Below are 17,605 nucleotides of genomic sequence, written 5' to 3' on the forward strand. Positions count from 1 at the left end.
CCCGAGCGTCCGTTCACTGACTGCATGAAGCCTATAGAGAGCGCTGGCAGCTGGAGGCGTGTGGTTTCTCTTTTTTCTGCCCTTTTTTCTGAAGTCATTATGTGACTCTACACCACGCTGTACAGAGTCCAGCCAAAAGCAAGGAGGCTGCACGAGACACACGAGCGACAGAGACTAGTAGTAACAGTAATCAGCTGGAAAATCAATGATAAGAAAATGGACAGAGGACACAAAAAAACAGCTGAACAATATCCAAGTTTAACAAAAACAAAAATTCACTTTTAATACATACTTTATTTCTTAGAATAAAATCTTAAATATCTTTTATCAGTCTGGATAGTCGTGTACCACCTTTTTCAATTAACTCTTCTTTTTCTTATATAGAGGTTTTTTTTATAGTTTTTTATAGTTTTTTTTAACACGTTTTCCTGTGTTTACTCCTCTTTCTTCTATTTGGTTGGCTCACTATGGCTCCTTTTTTCGGTTGTGATCTCCCGCTCTCTCTCTCTCTCTTTTTTTCGCCGCTTCCATCTCTCCGATCCTTAAGATCCTCTTCATCCGTTACATCCTAATTTCTGCTGCTTACTGTAGAGATACAAACAAATAAATCAGTGAGGATGTACAGAGTGAGCACATAACACAACAGAGTTATTAAAATATATACATTTGAAAATGTAGCTTGATCTAGGCAGGAACAATCGAACGAAGCGCGACTCTCCCATGGGAAAAGGTTTTATTCCTATCAAAAAAATCTCAATACTGTATCAAAACATGAACATAACACATAAACAAGTAGAAAACAGGTAGTACTTAACTATATGTAAGCATTAATTAAGCATTATTGGATTACCCTTTATTAATGCTCCTTGTGACCCTTATTTTGAAGTAAACATCATTTCCTTAACTATGACTTCAATGTATGGGAGTAGAGAAAACATTACTTAACCATTTATGAACCATTATTACTCTTTATTAATGCTCCTTGTGACTCTAATTTTTAAGTTTAAAACATGGATTCCTTAACTATGACTTCATAAATGGGACTACAAAATAGGCACAACTTAACTATTTTAAGTATTTATCAACCTTTATTAATAATTATTACATTTATTGATTTGATTATTGACTATTATTGATTTATCTGACCACAACAACCTTCGCTACAGGCTGTGACAAACCCAGTGATCCAGATGGACCCTGGCATTTAAAGACTTTTCACTTTTTATTCTTTGTCATTGTGTATTGTATGTTTTGGGTAACATCTACTGCACGTCTGTCCGTCCAGGGAGTGGATTCCTCACCTTTTGTTCTCCCTAAGGTTTCTACTTACTACCTGTTATAAGGGTTTTTTTTCCCTGGTAGTTTTTCCTTACCCTGGTCCTTACCCTGGTCCTTAGACCCTTCTAAGGACAGAGGATGTTACCAACCCTGTGAAGTCCCGTGAGACAAACTATGTTTTGTAAACTGTGAGCTATACAAATAAAGACTGATTGATTGATTGATTATCATTTATTAATGATCCTTAATAAATACTGAAGTATCAGTGTGGAACTACTTCCATAAACAGTAATGTTACATGTTACCTGTCATTTAGCAGACACTTTTATCCAAAGCGACTTACAATTGAGTAAAACCAGCCAGGGGTGGATTGTACCATGACGTCTTAGACACTGAGCTACTCCACCCAACCATTACCGTGTTCACTGATGTTACAAGTAGCTTTAATTAAATGTTAAGTTAAAGCATTAACTAACAGTTAGTAAAAGCTGATTACCGCATTAACTGCTGTTTATCAATGTACCTGATGAAAAGTGTAAATGAATAAATAATAACAACGATTATGATTTAGGCCTTTGCAAGACCGAGAGCAACACCGGACACACATCTGCAGGAATATGGACAGGAAGAACCTGACAGACAAGTTGCTATGCTAAGAGCAGCTGTGGAAGCGGCAGCAGCGCCTCGTCCCACTGAGGCAGCTCATGTGCCAGTATAACATGAGAAGTGACCACAGACAGAGAGCTGAGAGGAGGACATCAGCAGCACCGTGGGATCTCCACTCACTTCATTCATACACCATACGCCACCGTGTCAATTTGGGACTGAAAACGGTATCTACTGTTGTTGTTGTTGTTGTTGTTGTTGTTGTTGTTGTTGTTGTTGTTGTTGAATAGTCAGGAAGAGCCCAGAGCACACTGACAAACAACACAGTACAAACACACACACTTGGGTACGCAGTGATATAGCCACAAGCAGCTGGAGCTGTGGAATACCTTGTTTTAGTTTTAGTTACAGGCTAATGGTGGCAGGTTGACTCAATTTACTCTGGAAATAACAGGAAGGTTAAGTGAGCTAATGGTGAAGAAGAACAGGCAGGTGAATTGTTAGACAGATCCAACAAAAGAGAGTTGACAAATACAAAGTGAAGGATTGTACTTGCATATTAATGAATAATTAATAGAAATATGATGTATTAATCACTTAATAATCATTAAGTACATGGTTGGGATTATGGGGGCTCCACTGTGAGACACAGAGGGGGAGCTCAGTCTAAAACATCCTCCATTTTTGTGTCACAGATTACAGACTTTGAGTTTTATTGAATAACAATAACAATTAAATGCAATATAACATAACAACGTTTTTTTGTCTGATGAGAATAACTAGTACAACTATAATAATTTGATATTGTAAAAACATCTATTTCATAATAATTACCAAAACAAAAAAATACAAACATGTATTTTATTTTTCAAAGATAACTTCAAATATAAAGCTATATTTGAAATCAAAACGTGTATTTATTTTATAAAAATATCTACTAAAATAACATAATATGTCATAATGACACACACACAGGTGCTTGCTTGTTGTGAGAGGAAGACATCAGTGAAATGACAGGAGAGTGACATGAGACACACAGAGCCCCCCCAAATGTCCCAGTGTTATCCCAACACTGATTAAGTTGAGGTACAGTTCATCATGATGGACACTGTGAACATACTCAACATGTCTGAGTTGGATGCACAAAAACTCAAGGCTACTTACTCTCAACGTAGTTACGGGCCACGAACTTCAGCACCTCATCAATGAGGATGACGGGGAAGGAGAGCTTCAGGACCATCAGCCATTGCTCGGTATTCAGATGGGTCAACTTGAAGACCATCTGTATGAGACGGCAAAAGAGTGAGAATCAGAATGGGTGTCTGTCTCTGTGGAAGCAGCGACAACAGACAACAACATTTAAGTACACAAACAGCTTAAATCTCCAGTGTGTGACAAGTTTTAAAATGAAGGGGTTTATTGGCAGAAAATGAATATACGTCCAATACGTATAAGTGTTAAATTGCTTTAAAATTCAGTATTTTGGGCCACATGGAGTTATAGTGGCAAGCGCTGTTGTCTGGCAGCAAAACCTGAGTTTGTGTCCCAGTCTGACCAAGTGTGCATGTTTTACGCTTGTGTGTGGGTTTTCTCTGGGTTCTCCGGGTTCCTCCCACAGTCCCATGACCATACCAACACAACCAATGGTTGTTTGTGTTGGTTTGACTCCAGTGGCCACACAATCCTTGTGGTAGCATAATGAATTCATGAATTAAGTATCTTTTTAAATGATGTGTTGTAGGTAAGGGCTTGCTTTACGGAGGCAGCTTTCAGCCATCATGTTTCTACAGTAGCCTGAATGCTTATTTGCTGTTTGAAGCTTATTGTGCAAACAACATCCTTTCTGGTCGGGATGAGCTGATATTCAGTATCCGTATCTGACCAGTCTGATACTGGTCAAAATCACTATCTTAGATACTAGAAAAGGAAAAACAACTTGGGGTCATTTTTCCATGACTTGGTAGCCCCAATAGTTGAGAGCAGAGTTACAGTAAAGGTGTAGACTCGGGTGTGGATGTATGACTTACGGGCAGAGGGTCAACATAGATGATCATGAAGTGCAGGGACATGGAGAGGGTCATGGCAGAGAGCAGCCAGAAGTTGCTCCATGGGGGCATGCGGACCAGAGACTGGTTCTCAGACAAGCTTCATAAAAAAGGACAAGGAAAGGGGTCATGTGATGTGTAAGCAACTCGAGTCATGATTGGAGTACTGTCATTTCATGAATCATGCACAGCAATACATACTGTTGGGAACAATACGTGCTAGATTAACTGTAACTTTAACTTCTTGTACATTATTTTTTCTAAATGGTGTTCAATAGTCTCAATCCTCAATCAATACATTTCTGATCTCCTGACCCCATGTTCACATCTTTAAAAAAGACTAACTTAGATCGTCCTTTAATGTGGTATAATAACACAGTACTAGTATATTATTAGTGTATATTAAATTATTGTACTATAGTGGTCATACTGTGTGTATTTATATATATATATATATATATGTATACATATATAGTATATACATATATATATAGTATATACATGCGAAGGCCTTAGATTTTAGATTTGCTTTGAATCAATGCTAAAATTACCATTTGTAGTTATTTCCATATCTCTTTATCGGACTAAAAAAATCCGATTCTATGGGATGAAATGTCAAGTACTAGGTATGACCTTCAATGCAATATTTTTCGTTTTTTCTATCCCCCTGAATAGCCTCCCATCCCAGTCACATTAGGTCTCCATCGTTTTTTTAAAATTTTAATCTAAGTGAAAAGTCTTAGATTTTTAAGCTTGTGTTTAATCCTTTTTCATTTTGACTCTGTATATAAAGACCTGTAAGTAAGGTGAGTTGCATTGACTACCTGTTGAGGGCGTTGCACATCTCAATGGTGACCAGCACAGACAGGGCCATGGTCATGGGGGAACAAGCCTCAAAGATCTCACAATCCAGGCCGGTAAAGTCCTCGTTCTCATCGTGGCACTGCATGAAGTGGGACTGCACAGAGGAAACAGAAATGGAAAGAGGGAGAGAGCGAGAGAGGGGGAGAGGGGGAGGTCATGAAGTATCTGTATGTGAAAGACAGAGAATACACTGTAGAAAGTGATGGTTACGTACCAGCTGGTAGTAGGTGACCTTGGGACCAGTTTGATCGTACATGAACCACCAGGCAGCACCACCAACAGTGGCGGCACCAACGTATCCTGTCAGGATGAGGTAACAGTGTCAGTGCAGCCATGTCTCCTTCCTGCTTTTAAACTACATGCAGCAACACGATGAAGGCACGTACCGCCAATGGCCATGTATCTGAAGAACAGCCAGCCAGAGATCAGGGGCTCCTTGGGGGAACGTGGGGGCTTGCCCATGATGTCCAGGTCAGGGGGATTGAAGCCCAGGGCGGTGGCGGGCAGACCGTCAGTCACCAGGTTGACCCACAGAAGCTGGACGGGGATCAGAGCCTCGGGCAGACCGAGGGCAGCGGTCAGGAAGATACTGAGGGAGTGAAGAAGAAGAAAATATTGTCAGAGACAGAGAGGAAGGCGGTGGAGAGATGGTGTTTACATGAGGATCAAAGCGTGTGTGCTACACTCTTAGAAATAAGGGTTCAATAAGATAACGGAAATGCCAGGGCAAATATCCATGTTTTAATTAAAGCGGAACTAGACCAGAAGTTCCTATTATCGCTGTTTTTTTTGGTGTGTATCTGCGTCATTACCTTGTTTATGAAGCCTGACGGTTCGAAACAAACAGTTCAGCCATTGCTGAGAACGTTGTGTTTTATTGTAATCTCGGGGCTCAACGAGATCACTGAAAATCCCGTAATAGTTACGTAAGAAGCGGTTCTCCTGAACAACCGATCGTCCTCCTCCGGTTACGTACATTGAACAGCAGAAGAAGAATAACGTCCGTTGTGGAGGTGTTTCACGAGCAACAGTGTCTTCTGACTCTGGGTCTGACACCGGTTTAAAGTCAAAAAAGGGACTGCGGCGGGGAGTCGTGACGAAGCTATTTTTAAACACTGTTAAAACAATGTTTTGATAATGAGGAGCAGTGCATCCGCCGTTCCAGAGGGGGGCGCTGCGCTTCTGAGAACGGATGTGCTGGATAGTACTGGCCAATCACAAGACTCTGTCTCCTGGGGGTGAAAGTTCACTCTGAAACATCGCGGCTGAAAAACACTGTCAGAAAAGAGGATTTCTATCGGCTAGTTTACAGAAACTAGGAGGTTTTTGACCATAAAAACAAGTTAATATATGTAAGTAGACCTCCATAACTTACATTTATGTGCAACAGGACCACTCTATGTGACCTTTAACAAATGAAGGCGCTCTAAAGTAAACAGTCCTGCAGGTCAATGTGATTGACAGCTGGTATCGTCCTATAGGGGCCTGGTTTAATATGCCACACTGCATCTCAAACACTGACATCATAATTTTCCCAAAGTAGTGTACTGGTTGTGTACATGATTAAAACACACTTTAGCAGATTCACTAGGACAAAGTTTTTGTGTGCACAGCCCCTGAGTACAAGTCTGGAAAGGGTGTAGTCTCCCCGCCCTCCACACTGTCAAGAGGCGTGGCCATAGATGATCATTTATAACAGACATACAGTCAATCAGACCAATGACCAGGAAGACGTATGCAAAGCGCGGAAAACTTGTCCACAGATGTGCTTGTTGTCATTTCTAGGAGCGATGCCATCTAGTAATGGTGCCTAATGACTTTTGAGAAAAAATGCCAAAAAAAATCCTAAAATGGAAGCAACAGCTGAATAGAGAGACAGCTGTTCTTCGGTATGTATACAAAAGCTGTTAGACGTCACTCTATCATCTTTTTGCCCCAGTCACGCCGGGGGGGGGGGGGGGACATCTGTGATTGGTTCCCTTTCCCTTCGTCAAAGTGGGCATTCAGATTCTTATGGGGCCACTCACCAGACGACCTCACCAACGTTGGAGGAGATGAGGTAGCGGATGAACTGCTTCATGTTGTTGTAGATAGCTCTGCCCTCCTCAACAGCAGCCACAATGGAAGAGAAGTTGTCGTCAGCCAGGACCATCTCAGAGGCAGACTTGGCAACGGCAGTGCCAGAGCCCATGGCGATGCCGATCTCGGCCTTCTTCAGGGCAGGGGCATCGTTCACACCATCACCAGTCTGAGGAGAGGAAGCACCACCGTTATTACTGTCACTGCTAGAAATCCTCAATAAACCCAAGGACAAAACCAACAGTTCATTATCCTGTGCTGCAAAAACTCTTACCATAGCAGTAATGTCATCATAACTCTGAAGATACTCCACAATCTTGGACTTGTGAGCTGGCTCCACACGGGCAAAGCAGCAGGCCCTGCGCACAGCCTCCCCCTGTTCATGGAGGGGCAGGTCGTCAAACTCACGTCCGGTGTAGGCCCTGCCAGAAACATCCTCGTCCTCAGCGAAGATGCCAATGCGGCGGCAGATAGCGATAGCAGTTCCCTTGTTGTCACCTGGAATGTGGAGATGTGGAGATGTTGGATGGAGGTGAGTGGATACAGGGGTTTAAATGATTAATATTTATTTCCAGTCAATGCCAGGTTTTTGTAAATATAAAATCTATAGTGAAGAAGACAGTTCTTTGAGTTGGGAGTATGTGATATTGTTTCATGTTAAATAAAAGTGGATTTAGTGGTGAATTGTCATTATTTTTACATTAGATTTTAGATTCTCATTTTTCTCTACTTACCAAAATGTAAGAAAAGATCATTTCAGTGTGTTCCAATTTTAATTTAAAAACAAAAGTGTGAAGCAGATTTTTACAGTGACATTATAATGAGACTTGCTACAAATGTAAAGTAAAGAATTCATCCAGCCCATAATACTAACCAGTGATCATAATGACACGGATTCCAGCGTCTCTGCACAGCTCAATAGAGCCAGTGACCTCCTTACGAGGGGGATCCAGCATACCCACGCAGCCAACAAAGGTCATATCAGTCTGAGGACAGAAATCATTAACATTAACAGTCATTACAGTTGTGTTCAAACATTCTCTGGAACAAGTTCACCAATAATGGTAGACTCTCACCTCGTAATCAGCGAACTTGGTTGAGTCCTCAAGGACCATCTCCTCTGGCTTCAGTGGGTTGTCATTGGTGGCCAGGGCCAGGCAACGCAGGGTGTCACGACCGGTACCCCAGTCCCTGATCACAGACAAGATCTTCTCCTTGATGGCGTTGGTCAGGGGGACACGGGTGGTGCCGACACGCACATATGTGCATCTCTCAATCACGCCCTCAGGGGCACCCTGTGGAAGAAATGGGTTGTTGTTGTTGTACAGTTCAGTCACAGAGGAAGAGCGTGAGAGAAGGTGGTGAGAGGGAAGACGGGGAAGTAACTGACCTTCACGAACATCTTGGCACCACCATCACCTTTACCGGGGGTGCAGTACACGGACATGGACTTCCTGTCACGGGAGAATTCCAGAGTGAAGTTCTTCTTCATGAGGTGTTTGATGACCTGATGGATGAGTCAGAGAAAGATGCTGTGGTTAGACAGGCACTCCCTTCTTCACAGAATGGGCTCGTTACTTATAGACTGATTATTTTTTGGGGGGAAAATAAGATTTATCAAGGGTTTTCAAGTGAATCAGAATGAGCTGGATTTAAAACTGAGAATCATCTTGGGGTCAACATGTTGCCGTGGGCCTCTTAAGGGTTATAGAGAGACAGACTACTCACAGAGCAGCAGGTGTTGGCTCTCTCAATCCTGGACAGGTTCTTCACGTTGGTGTTGAACACATTCATCTTCTCAACCAGGCAGCACAGAGCAGTCTCAGTAGCCTCACCAACCTTCTCATAGATCTTCTTGGACTGGAGAGAAGGAGAGTGATGGACACATTCAGACAACCTGTGTGAGGGCAGTTTTCAGTAGGATTCACTGTACATCGTTCTGACTCTACCTCGTTGAAGTCCAGAGAGGAGTCGTTGCACAGGGCGCAGATGGTTGCCAGCTCAACAAGGCCGTCGTATGCACTGCAGTTGGTCTTGGCACCGCCCTGAGAACTGATTAACAGAGAGGGAAATTAGAAACCAATAAACAACTGATTGTTTGTTTACATATAAATGTCCACTATGTAACATTTAGTCAAGTTTATTGGCAGAAATTAAACATGTTACCCAAAATTATGTTTGAATAAATGTATTATTGTTTTAAAGCTGCAGTTCGTAATTTTGTTGTTCCAATCAAAATCGCAACTGTATCCTGGGCTAGACATTGTTAGCCATTGTTAGCAATACCTGTCGATAACAACACTCTACGTGGTATTTTGCACACAGAAACGTCGTATAAACATGTCTATGGTAAATAATTAAACACATTACTATGTGTACGACTGATTTACTGTTAAACAAATATAACAGATGTGATATTAATGGTAAAAGTAAAAGTAGCAGTCTTTATATGGTGGCAGCCATCTTGGAATCCTGATGTGAGTTTTCAAGTTAAGTTGAGGGGCGTTCCCTCTTCAGGAACACCCTGTGACCTGAGACATTACCACTTTGGAACGTAGCATGCTTTGTGCCATGCAAAGGCCAATGCAGTTCCCTCGTGTGCTTGGGGACATAAACAGGGGAGGAGAGGATTCTTTACTGTGTTGCAGTCTACAGCCTCTACCAACCACTAGATGTCTATACTTGTCATACATTGGACCTTTAAATGTCGAGAAATGGCAATGAAAGTCAACTTACACCTCGCCCTCGGGGGTGTACTTGGAGCCAGAGATATCAAAGGCATCAAGGTCAACATGTTCGCTGTCTACATGCTTGACAACAAACATCTGTGAAGGAGGAAACAAGAACAGTTGTTTATGTGCAGCTGGTGAAAGGTTGTGTGTAATGAGTTAGTGGAGTAGATGAAACACTCACCTTGGTCACACACATCTGGTTGGTGGTGAGGGTGCCGGTTTTGTCTGAGCAGATGACAGAGGTGCAGCCCAGGGTCTCCACAGAGGGCAGGCTTCTGACAATAGCGTTCTTCTTGGCCATACGGCGGGTACCCAGGGCCAAGCAGGTGGTGATGACAGCGGGCAGACCTGAGAGGCATTACATAGAAAATGACTGTGAGTGTAATTTAAAAAAAAGTATATAAAGGCATGCTGTTTCTTCTTCTTTGCCTCCCTCACCCTCAGGGATGGCAGCCACAGCCAGAGCCACAGCGATCTTAAAGTAGTAGACGGCACCACGGATCCATGAGCCTCCGTGGACGGGGTCATTGAAGTGGCCAATGTTAATAGCCCAGACAGCAACACAGATCAGGGAGATAACCTTAGACAGCTGCTCGCCAAACTCGTCCAGCTTGGCCTGCAGAGGAGTCTTCTCCTGCTCGGTGGCGGCCATCTGGTCGCGGATCTTGCCGATCTCAGTGGCGACTCCAGTGGCCACAGCCACGCCGATGGCCTTACCAGCAGCGATGTTGGTGCCCTGTGCAAAAAAAAACAGTTTAGAATAAGACAGAAAAATAACATATATTGATATGTTTTGCTCATATGTAGTATGTGTAGTATTTTTTGCTCATTTTCTTTTTTCCCTCCATCTGATAAAACTGTTTAATGACAAATACTACAAAAATACTACTTAACTTCAGTAACCAGTTATTGAACAACACCACTGGGTTGTCTCTACCAGTTATATTTTATGTCAGCACTGCAGTGACATTAAATACAGTATTTTCAATAAAAATAATAATAAAGAATCTACATATTTAATAGATTAAACATGTCATCAAAAACTTAAAAAATCTGCATACATTTTATTGATTGGCCAATGCCAGATTAATTTTTGTGTTGAAAATCAAGAATCCTAAAAAAGGTCTTATAAATCTTGAGGTTCTGGATTGAGTGGAAAGATGCAGACTAACCCCTGTGGCACTTCAAAAATAAGGATTGTATGTGGGTGAGCTCGATTTTCACATGAAATATAAATAACTTTTTCCCAGTTTGGAGGCCAGGGAATTATGGGTTAATATTAATGGTTATTTGGAAATAAACTCTTTATTACACTATTTATTTACACTTTATTTATTATTATTTATTTTTCACTTTACAATTTTTTTAACCAGACACAACAAGTGGTCACTCGAAACTGAACAAGTTTAAGATTTACAAAAATCTTAATCCTTTTCAAAAGTCACCAATTACATCATTTGGAAGTGCATTAAAATTTTAAATAATGGAATTTAAATCCCTGTCCAAAAATGTTCACAGTCACGATGTGTGATAAATCATATATCATGTGATCCCTAGATGGCAATGGGGGACTTACAGAGAAAAGCATGTTCTTCTTGTCCTGGTTGACAGCTCTGAGGTCGGGCACAGACTCAGTGTGCTTGATCACACTGACAGACTCACCTGAGAGAGAAAACAAACACTTCACTCAAAGCTCAAGCTCAAAACAGACAACATATAACAAAGGTTTGCTGGAGAGCTGACCAGTGAGGATGGACTGGTCAACACGCAGAGTGGTGGACTTGATGGAAACAAGCCTGATGTCAGCGGGGACTTTGTCACCAACTGTGGTAATCACAGAGAAAAACAATCCTTTTATTGTCAATATACAAATATTGCATCAAAATAGCTATAACAATCGAAATCGCACAAATGATTTAACTTATACATATAACTGTATAAAACAAAGCTCAGACAGCTTGTGAAATGTCTGCAATAATCCATGGGTTTCATTGTGGGGCAAGAGTGACATATGTGACGTCCAATCAGAGTGACCTATACGTGTGTGTGTGGGGGTGGGGGGGGGGGGGGGCAGCTGGTCCTAGAGGAACAGGTGTACACTGACAAATGTATAGAAGTGAGCAGCGGCAGGAAGGCGTGAAGAGGCGTGGCAGGTGCTAGTGAGGGTATTTATATTCACAGACTGTGTTTTCCTTCAGTCAGCATGTTTTCACAGCAGAGCCTTAAAAAGACACAAGGCTCCACCGTCCTGCTTTACCACACACACACACACACACTACATGTCTCGCTTTCTCTCAATGGAAATTAAGGCTGAATTATTATTATTATTATTATTACTATTTTTTGGGGGGCTTCATTGGCATTAGCTATTATTAATATTAATTAATACATTAATATTGAAGATAAGATAAGATACTGTGACAATTATGGTATACTTAAGTCCAAGAATGGGGAAATTGACACAAGGTGACAAAATCTATACATGTACTTGTAATAAAGAAATATTTTCCTTTGGATATTAACTGTGTACAATATTAACAATATGATGGAGCGTTATCACATCAGATACCATCAAATATGAGCTTCTGATGCAAAAATATACCTTGCTTCCAATGTAATGTTTTGGCAATGTCAATTTAACACCAGTTCAGTTTGGGATCAAATCCACTATTTAGATTTAGTATAGCAAGTTCACGTGTGTGAAATGTAGCATGGTTTATTGGCAGAAATGAATATATTACCCATAATTATATATGAATATTGTATAATTGTTTTAAAGCGGCAGTGCGTAATTTTGCTGTTCCAGTCGGAAACACAAATGTATCTCGGGCTAAAGACATTTTAGGATTAGTTTTAAATGTAACTCATTTAGTATTAATGTAACACTAATATACACTAATACCAATACACTAAAGTGTCAGGTCTTTTTTGGCACTAGTGTTAACACCGTAAAATTTACTGTAAATAGTTAGAAATAATTTTAAAAGGAAAACAATGACGGATTTATCTAACGCACTGTGACCATAACAGGGATGTTATTATCTTATCAGAGCAGGCAGATGATTAATGACAAATCTTAATTACCGGACACTTCCACAATGTCTCCAGGGACAATTTCTCTGGCCTTGATCATCTGCACACTCTTTCTGTCAGAACGGTAAACCTTGCCCATCTCAGGCTCGTACTCCTTCAGAGCCTCGATGGCGCTCTCAGCATTCCTCTCCTGTGACACACACACAAATACACGCACAAAATCATGAAATCTTCATTTTGCGGCCAAACTGATTTGCAAACTTGTACTTGTGACACATGAGTAGGTTTAAATATACTGATGTTCACAATGTTCATGATGTTTTTTTTGTTTGTTTTTTTAGCAGAATTGTGCATCATCCTTGCATTTTCATGGATACAACAATATGCTGCGTTTGGAGTTTGTTTGGTCTATTCACTTCATATCTTTTATTTAATTTCCTTAGTTGCCCTAGCTTGGTCTATTCTATCTCTGTTCCTGTAATTGTATACATATACATGTATACTTATTTGAATAAAGATTATTTATTTATTCATTTTAGTACATCGTGCACGCTCAGTGTCTCCTTGTCAATTTTTGGTGTATTTCTAGAGCACCATGTACAGGCCTGGCATATGTACTACCACTTTTGGATTTGTTTGTTTCCTGTGGCTGAAGATACCAAATAGGGAATAATTCCTATCACTAGTTAGAACATGATAGATAGACATGATAGAAAATGATGCCAATTTTGTCATTTATGTTCTGATTTTCAGGAAAATAGACCATAAAGCATATAAGTGGACACCAGTGAGAGTGACAGCTGATATCATCCAATAGGTGCCTGATCGCAAGTGACTTCTGTGAACTTGGCACCAGTCAAATATTGAGGCTTTGAAAGTGGAATTTGTTTTGTAACCAGAACACAACATCCAAGACTTTTGATACATGTGCAGGTAAATAATATTAGCTCACAACCACATGCACCATTTTGACCTTTAAAGCTGCAAAAGTGACAGACTCCCGATTGAGCAACTGAGGCCAGATTTGAAAACCTGTCAGTAACTGGAAACTGTTTACCCCACTTATTGCTCAATGTGCTGCAGACGCCTCATCACTGACCTGCCACACTCCAACAACAGCGTTAGCGATGAGGATAAGAAGGATGACGAAGGGCTCTACGAAGGCGGTGACAGTCTCCTCGCCTTCCTCGAACCAGGCCAGCACCTGAGGTCACAGTGGTCAGGATTATAGGTCAGTGAAGAGGAGACGACAAAAAACAACATGCACCATCATCGTCAAGTAAACACTTTCATTTGCACCTGACAGAAAATCATCATGAAACTCATGAATGACATGATGCTCATGTATATGATATTGTATATAATGGATGGAACTGAAAAGTGAGAGGGTGCATACCTAGACATTGTGAAAGGCTGCAATTAGGCAGTTGTGTAGGGTATGATCACTTAATAGCTCAGTTATAGGCCTATCATGGCTGTTTATTTTGATTATAATTCATCTGATTATGCAATCCCATAAGTCACTGCTCCTCCTGACTTCAGCCCTGTTCCTGAGGCGACCCTCCGTTCCTTCCTTCAGGCCTGACCTTTCCTGACGGATTCAGTTTCTCTCCTCAGCTCAGGGCTGTCTTAAAATAAACCCCTCATCCCCCCATACTTCCCTGACCCCCATCTCTCACTGGCTCCTCAATATTCGCCTTCTAAGGCCATCGTGACAGCTGCCCAAAGGAGTGAACGCTGGGCACTGGAATTAATACACCTCCGACAAGCCTTCGCAATCTGCCTCCCTCCTCTCAAGTTGTTGCCCTCAAATTAACGCAGGAGGGTGGAGGGACTTTAAGGAGTGGGAGACGTCCTGTCAAGTCTCCAGACAACTACAGCGTGTCTGCTGTTCACTGAATTAGTTTCAGTGACACATTAAAGGCAATTAATTGCATGTTTCCAGATGATACACAAGAGTGTCATAGGGGCCAAAGGTCAATGTGCCATGAAAGTAAAACCACAAGTTAATTTGGTGAGTTAATTTTGGTGTCAAGACTAAGAACTTTGAAAACTGCGTCATGATGGACACTCATCACACATCAACTGGGATTATTCTAGTAATACAGCTCAAGTTCAACATGAATAAAATGTGACAGGGAAATTCCAGTTTGAAATGTGTGACATACTGTAAGTGAGAAATGATAACTTATAAATGTTGACTTACAAAAGAGATGCAGGCAGCCAGCAGCAGGATCCTGACAAGCAGGTCCTCAAACTGCTCAACAACCAACTCCCAGATGCTCTTACCTGACAGAGACAACAAGATGAAAAAAACAACAACATTAAAATCAATAGATAATGAACAGAAAACAGGAGCTCAGTTAAGACATAAATCACTGTGTGTACATCTGTGTAACAGGCACAACCTGACTTTATGATGCTTTTGTGTGTACAATAACAAAGGTTGAAAAGGAAGATGGATATAATAGACTTTATAAATGCTATATCATTAAAGTGAGGTATTCTGCCTTGTTTTTTATTACAAAACATCTGTGGAGCAGGGTGTTAATGTCATCCCATGTAGGTTAAATAAGGTGTGTGGAAGTTCTCGTTGTTTTTTTTGTAAATGTGGCTGAAAGAAATCTTACCCTCCTCAGCTGGCAACTCTGGAGAAGCACATCAAAGTGAAGAAGGAAGTGGAAGAGGAAACAGGAAGAAAAGGGGAAAAGTTGGTAAGTTAAAATGATTCATCATCATCATCTCACATTTGTAACTCTGCGCTTTGGAAGAGAAACTGTGTAAATGTGACCCTGACATCCACCTCTTCACATTTCCCAGAGGGTTGAAAGTGAATGACTTCAGTTAAAAAGCCATTTTTTTGTTTTAGTTCATGTTCTTTCAGTAACGTCTGATCTAGGCCTCGTAAAAACCCAAAGCAGCTGCTCATTTCTTCACATTCAAACTTCACTGCTGCTCGCTAAAACAGAAAGACGAGAATGAAAACAAGAATATTGCCGCTATTAAAATGAAATACCATATCAAATTAGAGCCAGTCCATGGATTATTGATAAGCAATCATATTAGGGATCATTTAGCCATAAGCCAAGGACCTCCTCTTTTTGCCCGGCCTAAAATTATCCACCTCTCCTGTTATAACGCCCGCCCCCCTATATCACCCAGGAAGCTTCTTGAGCCGTCACCTGTCTCTCTCGCTCTCCAGCCATCTTCTTTGGCCATCTTTAAATAGCTGTTCAAAGCCCTCAAAGTCTCTGCTTCTCAATGTCTGCATTTCTACCAGCTGTTGCAACTCCTCTAAAAAAGCATCCGATGCAAAAGCTCAACCCAGGCCTGATTCGACAATCATCTGTGCACAAACACTTTCAGTCTGTCTTGACAAAAATGGTTGCAAACACTTGCATGCTTAACTGTGAAGTGAGAAGTTTCTGGCTTTCCTCCCTCCCCCTCACCATCCCTCATGCCCACACTCTCACCGTTGAAGCCATACTTGTCCAGGTTCTTCTTGAACTGGTCTGGAGTGAGGCCGATGTTCTCGTTCACCCCAAAGTACGTCAGGCATTCTGCCGGAGTCTTTGCGTGTGAGTTCTCCATCCTTAGTGGATAGACAAGGGATTGACCTTCTAACCGTGCCTATCCGCGCTCTTCTACCTCTCTATTGTTCTCTGCAGTATTCACCCTTGGTCCACCACCCTCACCTAGTGTGGCACCCCCCAATTCAGGACTGCTGGTCTGACAGAAAGAGCGAATAGGCTCATGCATGTGTGGAGTTTTATACTTCCCCAAATTGCTTGGGATTGGTGGACACCACACTGACACACGCCTCCAAAATTCCAGCATGGGACGACACGGTGGAGTGGCGAGGGTGGGGCTAGAGGGGAGGTGAGGTGGACTTGGACAGGAACTGAGGAGCAGGCTTGGCCTTGGAAAGGAGGTAGTGCAGGAGGAGTGATGGTGCGGGGGGGGGGGGGGGGGGGGGGCAGGAGTTGTGGTGGTGGTGGTGGTGTCGGTGGGGGGTGGCTGTCGTACCGTAGATGAAAATGAGATCTGTTTTTGGAACATGCATGGTCAGTGGAATAAGACGAAGGGAGAAGGTGAGAGAGTGAGACAGGAGATCGTGCGGGGGGTGGGGAGGTTGTGAGGGAAGGACGTTGGGGGGGTGGTGGAGTATTTTGCATTGAGTGATAGCTGAACTGGTTTCTGCTGGGAAAGGGAAGGGACACCGAAGGAGGGAGATGTTAGACGAAAAATTCAGTACAAGGATTAGCTGGCATTTTTTTTTAACATGCAGAACACGAGTTAGACACGAGTTAGACACGTCGGCACGGCGACACTTGAACTTGTCAAGTAACTGGAAACAAAATCATCATCATCGACATTTGCATAAGTGCTACAAAGCAAATAATTGCTCATAATTACAGAGACACTAGACCTGATATAATGAGTTATTAGGGATCATAGATTAGACAAAGCATCTAGTGGATCAGTGACTGCTGGTGGACAGGAATACTATGAGGTCAGCCCACATGTCACACTGAAGCCTGGATGCAGAAACAGGAGGATCAGGTTTTATTTCTCTCTTTTTTATGAGGATGGGAAGGCGTTAGAGTGAGTGAAAGAGAGAGATGGCTCAACTGGAGTAGATACAGGACATTTGATCTTTCCACCAACTGTCATTCAGTGAGGCACAATGGCCTCTTGTGGTGAATTCAGAGCTAGACTGGGGAAGCAAGTAGCCACATGGTTTAACGGAGCAAATCATAACTTTACATTTTGTATTGATAGATTATTTTCACCCCTGCCAATGAGCGTGCATGGGCAAAAATACATCAAAAATCTAATATAAACTACAAAATGCAGCAGCCAGATCATTAAAATATAATACTGTATTTCTGTCCTGCCAAATGAAAGTAGGCCCCACACACTTCTGTTTTTAAGTTGTATTTTGATAGAATATATCATTTCCACTCA

At 41.7% G+C, this 17,605-nt stretch overlaps 1 protein-coding gene across 1 annotated transcript; it reads right to left on the reverse strand.

The window, feature by feature from the left end:
* Window positions 1–253: 253 nt before the first annotated feature.
* atp2a1l (ATPase sarcoplasmic/endoplasmic reticulum Ca2+ transporting 1, like) lies at window positions 254–16,386 on the reverse strand. Its single transcript, XM_083904052.1, has 23 exons — window positions 16,111–16,386; window positions 15,268–15,285; window positions 14,844–14,926; window positions 13,737–13,841; window positions 12,689–12,827; window positions 11,348–11,428; window positions 11,181–11,266; window positions 10,043–10,340; window positions 9,786–9,952; window positions 9,609–9,697; window positions 8,822–8,924; window positions 8,601–8,732; window positions 8,263–8,379; window positions 7,949–8,167; window positions 7,747–7,858; window positions 7,147–7,370; window positions 6,821–7,041; window positions 5,180–5,382; window positions 5,008–5,093; window positions 4,754–4,887; window positions 3,912–4,029; window positions 3,049–3,166; window positions 254–585 (listed from the first exon to the last, which is right to left on the reverse strand). Exons 1-23 carry the CDS (start codon window positions 16,226–16,228, stop codon window positions 569–571), a joined length of 2,988 nt encoding a protein of 995 aa, XP_083760178.1. The 5' UTR covers window positions 16,229–16,386; the 3' UTR covers window positions 254–568.
* Between the last annotated feature and the right edge of the window lie 1,219 nt (window positions 16,387–17,605).

This window comes from Microchirus variegatus, assembly GCF_963457635.1.
Source record: "Microchirus variegatus genome assembly, chromosome: 17".
In the NCBI taxonomy this organism is placed as follows: Eukaryota; Metazoa; Chordata; class Actinopteri; order Pleuronectiformes; family Soleidae; genus Microchirus; species Microchirus variegatus.

Bases quoted from the DNA above. Each gene is read 5' to 3' on its own strand.
- atp2a1l (XM_083904052.1), bottom strand. From the start codon at position 16,228: ATGGAGAACTCACACGCAAAGACTCCGGCAGAATGCCTGACGTACTTT. The intron at 8,168-8,262 runs GTCAGTTACTTC...TTTCTTCCACAG, and splicing joins GTGCCAAGATGTTCGTGAAG to GGTGCCCCTGAGGGCGTGAT. The intron at 7,371-7,746 runs GTTAGTATTATG...TCCACATTCCAG, and splicing joins CCGTGTCATTATGATCACTG to GTGACAACAAGGGAACTGCT.